The 7,114-nt window shown below is 40.6% G+C and overlaps 2 protein-coding genes across 2 annotated transcripts; both read right to left on the reverse strand.

Annotated features, from left to right (window-relative positions):
• Positions 1-3,034: 3,034 nt before the first annotated feature.
• LOC143622038 (uncharacterized) lies at positions 3,035-3,862 on the reverse strand. Its single transcript, XM_077093289.1, has one exon. The coding sequence runs from the start codon at positions 3,860-3,862 to the stop codon at positions 3,035-3,037; it is 828 nt and encodes a 275-aa protein (XP_076949404.1).
• Positions 3,863-3,958: 96 nt separating this feature from the next.
• Positions 3,959-4,300, reverse strand: LOC143622039 (uncharacterized). The gene has a single exon (XM_077093290.1). It carries the CDS (start codon positions 4,298-4,300, stop codon positions 3,959-3,961), a length of 342 nt encoding a protein of 113 aa, XP_076949405.1.
• Between the last annotated feature and the right edge of the window lie 2,814 nt (positions 4,301-7,114).

Here is a 7,114-nt window from a genome sequence, read left to right on the forward strand (position 1 = left end):
GGTTCAGGAAGGCTGAGACTGGTACGAAAATCTTCAAATAGGGCTTTAGGAAGGCCTTTCGTAAATGTGTCAGCAAACTGGTAACGGGATGTAACGTGAAGAACGCGCACAAGACCTCGTTGAACTTGTTCACGAACAAAGTGGATGTCAAGCTCAATGTGTTTAGTTCGTTGGTGCTGGACTGGGTTACCGGACAGGTAAATGGAGCTTAAATTATCACAATACACCAATGAAGCATGAGTGAGTGGCCGATTGAGTTCCAGAAGAAGGTTTCGAATCCAGCAAATTTCAGCAATAACATTTGCAATACCTCGGTATTCGGCTTCCGCGCTTGAACGCGAGATGGTTGATTGGCGTTTCAAGGACCAAGCTAGCAAGTTGTTGCCAAAGTATACGTAGTAGCCTGACGTGGATCGACGAGTGTCGGGACACCCCGCCCAATCGGCATCAGTATAGGCACGTTACGAGGTCGAGGTCATAGGTCCAAGAGTAAGTCCAAGATGAGAGGTGCCCCGAATGTATCGTATGATACGTTTTAAACTATCCCAGTGCGGAAGGCGCGGGGAATGCATGTGCATGCAAACCTGTTGGACCGCGTACGAGATGTCAGGTCTCGTAAAGGTGAGATACTTGAGGGCTCCGGCCAAGCTTCTGTAAAGGGACGGGTCCTCGAATTCTGGGCCATCAGAAGGAAGCTTTCCTTTAGTGTCAACCGGAGTTGCAACGGGTTTGAAAGAGGTCATGCCGGCTCAATTTATTATGTCTTGCGCTTAATTCTTTTGTGAGAGGAACATTTCGTTACCCGTTCGTTTTACTGATATCCCCAAGAAATAGCTCAACAGTCCCAAATCTTTCATTGCGAATTCCGAGCTTAAACGGTCCATCAGATTAATACGAAGTTGCTCGGACGATGTTGTGAGAAGTATGTCGTCCACATATAAAAGCAAATACGCGGTGTCGGAACTGTGATGATAGGTGAACAGTGAGTTGTCACTCCAGCTTTGCTTGAATCCCAATTTGAGAACAAATTCGGTGAAACGTTGGTACCAAGCTCGAGGTGCCTGTTTCAGGCCGTATAAGGACTTCTTAAGCAAGCAAACGTGATCCGGGAACCTTCTATCTCGAAAACCCATAGGTTGATGCATGTATATCGTCTCGTTTAGGTTCCCGTGAAGAAAAGCATTCGTGACGTCAAGTTGATGAACGGCCCACGATTGAGATAGTGCGATAGATAGGGCCGTTTGGATGGTTGCCGGTTTGACAAATGGGCTAAAAGTTTCACCGCAATCAATACCAACCTGCTGACTACGACTATCGCACACAAGCGCGCTTTATATCGCTCAAATGACCCGTCGGATCTGAATTTATGCCTGAATAACCACATGCACCTGATAATATTCATAGTCGGTTGTCGCGGGACTAACTCCCACGTCTCATTTTTAATAAGGGCATCGTACTCGTTTTGCATAGCGTTTCGCCATACAGTAGTGGACAAGGCAGTTTTCGGCGAGTTGGGTATTGGTTCGACATGTGTAGTGTTAAGGTTGAAGTGTGGTTTCGGTTTAAAGATCCCGTCCATGGCACGTGTCCGCATGGTACGAGTGAGAGGGGGGCTGTAGGCTGTGATGTGGAGTGTGTTGGCATTGGAGCGGTATGCTAGGTGGTGGCTGCGGCTTTCGGACGGCGAGAGTAGGTGAGAATCGGTGAAGGTATATTAACCGAAGACGGTTCAGTTTGGGGAGAAGTCGGTTCGTTGGGAGAAGCCGGTTCATTTATTGGATTGATGGGTGGGGTAGTAGAGTCCCCCGGGTTGGTAGTAGGTGGGTTTTGAGAGGAGGGTTTGTATGGAGGGTTATGGAGGTTCGACCAAATGGATGGATGTGGTGGTTCGGACATGAATGTATACGGGTCCGATGTCGGTTTGGTGGTTTTGGAATATGGAAAAACGGTTTCGTCAAAGATTACATGTCGGGAAGTAATCATTTGACGGGTATTTAGATCGAAGCACCGGTAGCTGCGGTGGTTTGGTGGATATCCGAGGAAAACGCATGAATTTGACCGGTGTTCAAGTTTATGTATCATGGTGGATGGTTTGAGTGGGTAGCATAGGCAACCAAACACTCGAAGATGAGTGTAGGATGGTTGATGGTTATATAGGACTGTGGTTGGGTTGATGAGGTTATTTGGTTTGTTGGGTAGGATGTTTAAAAGGTAGATTGCTGTTTTAAGAGCATAGTGCCAGTAGGTGTTTGGTAGGTTGGATTGAGCAAGAAGAGTGCGAACCATGTTATTGATAGTGCGGATTTTGCGTTCGGCCCTACCATTTGGGAGGAGGTATGAGGGCACGATAGATGGAACGTCATACAGTGTTGATTAAAGAATTGAGTAAATTGATTATTGATGTATTCTTTGCCGTTATCGCATTGTAATTGTTTAATACGTTTATCAAATTGCGTTCCAATCAGGTTATAAAATTTTTGAAAAATGGAGAAAACCTGTGATTTCCTACTGATCGGGAATGTCCATATAATATCAGAAAAATCATCAATACATAAGATGTAGTAGCGGTGACCCTCCTCCCCCGGAACTCAAGATCGGTGAGGTCCAAAGGTCACTGTGAACAATTTCAAAAGGCAAATAAGTACGATTACATGAACTAATAAAAGGGAGATTGACACTTTTCCCAAAAACACACGGTTCGCAGACACGTTTATTAGACTTAGAAAAAGAAATAAAAGAAGACTTCTTGAGAGACTGCAAAGGACATGAGCCAGGGTGGCCAAGACGTTGATGCCACAGTGTTTGTGAGATCGCCACATTTGCTGATGGAGACTTGATTTTTAAGAGCATTTGTGGCGTCAGGAGATACAAATCACCGGTACTGTTGCATTGGAGGATATGGTTCCGCGTCTTGAGGTCCTTCACAGTAAAACCGAAAGGGTCAAATTTAACAGAAACCCAATTATCTGTGATTAAACGTCTAACAGATAAAAGATTATGGATTAAATTAGGTGCATAAAGGACGTTGGTTAATTTAAGTGGCGGAAATGGTGGGGGGTAAGGTTTGATTGCCTTGTCCAAGAACCGGAACAGTTGTCCCGTTTCCAACGATAATATTACGATGAATGCCATTATTAAAGTAAGACGTGAAGTTACCTGACTGGTTTGTCATGTGGGTGGTTGCTCCGCTGTCCATAGCCCATGGAGTATCCGATGGATTAAGTGACATTGTGTATAAGGCCTGGTCAATTTCGGTCGAGGTGTAACCTGCTGTAAACGCCAGATTCGGTCGTGGGCCTAGGATACCCGGAGAATGACTACCAGTGGACCGAGGGGTGGTTGGATATGAGCACGATGGTTGATTGGACCATTGATTTGCATGTGAACCGTGACCCCATGAGGGCTGGAAAACCCATTGACCTTGAACCGAGTTGAATGGATTTGGAGGCTGTGAATAGGTGCGGTTGGGTGGTCCTCGACCACCAAATCGACCACGGCCCCTACCACGGGACCTACCTTTACCCCTACTGCGGTCAGCCGATGCGTCAAGAGTGGACCGCTGGTCCGACCGAGGGGCTTGAGTGTCGGGTTTTTGAGAGGTTGTAGCATGAAGAGCGGCTCCCGCGTTCTGTGATGCATGTAAGGTCATGTTCATTTTTTGATCATATTCCCGCATAAGCTTGGAACGTGCCTCGTGAAACGAGGGAAGCGGTTGAAGGTTGGAAATCAACATAGCAATCCCTTCGTATTGCTCGTTTAACCTGGTAACAAGTTGTTGAACCATCTTCGCATCCGTTAATGGCACCTCGACATTAGCAAGTTGGTCGCATATGACCTTGACCTCTTGACAGTAGGCTGCCATGTTCTCAAAGTTATCGAGGCGGGTATTATTAAGTTTCTGGGAAAGGTAGATGGCTCTGGATGATTTGTTATCTTGGAATAATATTTCAAGGGTGGTCTAAGCTTCATGTGCAGTCGTGTTGGGTTTGAGGATGGTGTTGATAAGGTCAAGAGAGATGGTGCCATAGATCCATTGAAGGACTATGGCATCTAACCGATCCCAAAGGTAGGCGGCAGCAAGGGCAGCCGCGATGTCTTCGGCTGTTTGTTTTTCCTTGGATGCGGAGGAGGCAGCAGGGGCGGGTTTTGGCAATAGGTGATTGTAAACTTGATATGCACGACAATGGATCTTGAACAATTCCGACCACGATGTGTATTGGTCGGTCTCGTTATCGAGAAGAATTGGGACAACATGCCTGATGTTGGAAACGGTGATTGCTGGGTTAAGTTTCGATTCCATTGTTGGTGAGTAGGATCGAGGGGTTACCGCAAGCGAGTGAAAGAGAGATGATGAAGGAGGAGGGGGTGGGAGGCGGCGGTGATTAGGCTAATGATACCATGTAGAAAGAGATAATTGGTATAATTTCCTTGATCCTCATTATCACCAAACCGGTTACATATATACACAGGAAATCCCATTTAATTAGGGATGAAATCAACTAACAATATTATCTATATTTAATCGATATACATGCCAACTATACAATATCTATTAGGTACCAAGAAATAGAAGCAAAAGAACATGAAGGGATTCCAGAAGAACAGAAGCAATTGTTTTTAAATGAAACTTAAACTTTTAAGGTACATAACGAAGTTAAGGTAGCAACTGTAAATTTTAACTAAATCATGAGTTTTACAAACGTGAACACTCAACCAACAAAATGCACACAAATTTTAACTTGAGAGATAACTCCAAAACTGATATCTAAAACTTGATCGAAAGGACCCCCTAAGCTAGTGAACGTGAACCACATCTCATTTAAAACTTAAAATCGAAAAGTTACCATGAATCGTATCTTTAAATCCGAAGCCTGTTCTTCGTGAGAACAGGGCGATTAATAAAATTAAATCAAACAGATTCATATGGAATAATAATTGAACAATATTAAAATAACCTTTGAATCGTTAATCATAAGATGAACGGAGAGATATCATCAGTTCCATCCCCTAATTTAAGTGTTTCATACATAGAGAAGATGGAGGCTATTTGGTTAGGATTCCTGGATTGAAGGAAGGAGATAAATGGGAAAAGGTTTGCAGGTATGGTGCATATTTAAAATGTTATGACACGTGTAAGGGTTAAATGGGTTAAACCGGGTTAAATCAATGAGAGCTCTCCATTCAGAAATCAATTAATCTGGTGGCTTCTAGAGGGGGTGAGAGCAATTTGAGATCGACATGTAGGATTTTATGGTAGACAATTATATAGATATATATATATATATATATATATATATATATATATATATATATATATATATATATATATATATATATATATATATCGGGGATGAATATTTTGAGAACTTGATGAGTTGTAAGAACTTTAAGAACTCAATATGGACCACACATTTATTTAAATGAGTAAGGAGTATGTGGCTGAGAATAAATCTGATTAAAAAATTAATCAGGAGAGAGAATAAAGATATTTGATGATTACACAAGTTTAAATATTAGTTACAAATGTGTAATAAGTCGATTCAGTATGTAAAAAAATACTGTAATTTTTTGTACATTACTTACACTTACATATTACACATGTGTAAAAAAAATAAAAAAAAAAATTGTTACGTTGAGTTCTTACGAGTTCTTAAAACTCAAAGTGGTTCTCAAAAGAAATCAATCATATATATATATATATATATATATATATATATTATGCCAGTAGTTCATTAGTCTTGAGTCTATCGTGTCTGTAATCGTTACTTTGCTTATTACGTTTTGATGAACTTGTTTGTTTGTACGTTTGGTTTATGCGAACTTGTTGTTTGCAAAAGTTAGGGACAACTTCGCCTATATATATATACACACCTATATATATATGCGTGAGTTATTGTACAATAATGACTTATCGTACATGACGTACGCGACACTCCTGATCATCGATTTCAATTTCACGCGGTGGCAGTTTGGTAAATAACCCAAACAGTAGTTCACGATCAAATTCATCGATTTAAAATCGGTTCCGATCCAAATTCAGGACTCCTTTATCAATCTCATCGAATTTCTAAACTCTAATCACAACTTATAGTATGAAATCTCAAAAGTCAGAAACCAAAATTGAAATAGAACGTCACTGAACATTAAAAATATTCAAATTGATCAAAAATTGTTGATTTAATCAATTGAATTGATATGTAAGAGGCTTTAGAACCATCAATCGATTATGAAATTGCAGAATAATACACTTAATTGAGCTATGATTAGGGTTCATGTTTAAACGTTATGCACAAAACTTTAAATTTCTGGACTTTTTGTACAGAACTTCTAAATTTTTTTTGTCTTCCATAAAAAACTGCTTGGTCAATGAACAAAAAGTTTAGACCAAAATGAACACCGAAAATGAACAAAAAGTTTAAACCTTGGGTAAGTGTCTTCCATAAAGAATTTCTTGGTCAAACGGTCAACGACATCAAATATCTCAAAAGTTTCTTTAAAACTTTGAAATTGTTTCTCAAAGACAAACTTTCTGATCCCGAGCACAACATATTTCCCTTTACGAGCATGCTAGTACATGGCCATGCTTGTGAGTAGGAAGTGTGCTCGAGAGTAAAAAGTTTAAACATTCAACTAATACGTTCTGTCCATAACTACAATTTTAAAAGTTCTGACCAAAATGAACACTAAAAATGAACAAAAAAGTTTAAACGTTCAACTAATCTTTAAACTTTCTAATACGTTCAAGTTTGTTCAATACAAAAACTTTAGAAGTTCTAACAAAAAACTTTAAACGTTCAAATACGTTCAGGCTTAAAACTTTAAACGTTTAGTTAAAACCCATCTCGCAAAACTCAAAATTGATCAATTAAAATTCAAATTGGGGATTAATTAGATCAATTTCAATGTTTAATTGATCAATTAGTTCATCAATTTCAATTTCAATTGATCAATTTGATCAACTAACCCGTGAACAAGTCATGAAGGAGGAAGATGGTGTACGGTGGACGGAATCATTGGATGGTGGACAGACTCGTTGGATAGTGACGGATTGTTGAACGACCATGGTGAAGGTGGACAGAATCTATCGGAGCAGTGGTGGACGAAAACTGGCTTG

The sequence above is a fragment of the Bidens hawaiensis genome, unplaced genomic scaffold (genome assembly GCF_021521415.1).
Source record: "Bidens hawaiensis isolate Kalapana, Puna unplaced genomic scaffold, B.hawaiensis_p1.1 tig00003015_1, whole genome shotgun sequence".
Lineage (NCBI taxonomy): Eukaryota > Viridiplantae > Streptophyta > Magnoliopsida > Asterales > Asteraceae > Bidens > Bidens hawaiensis.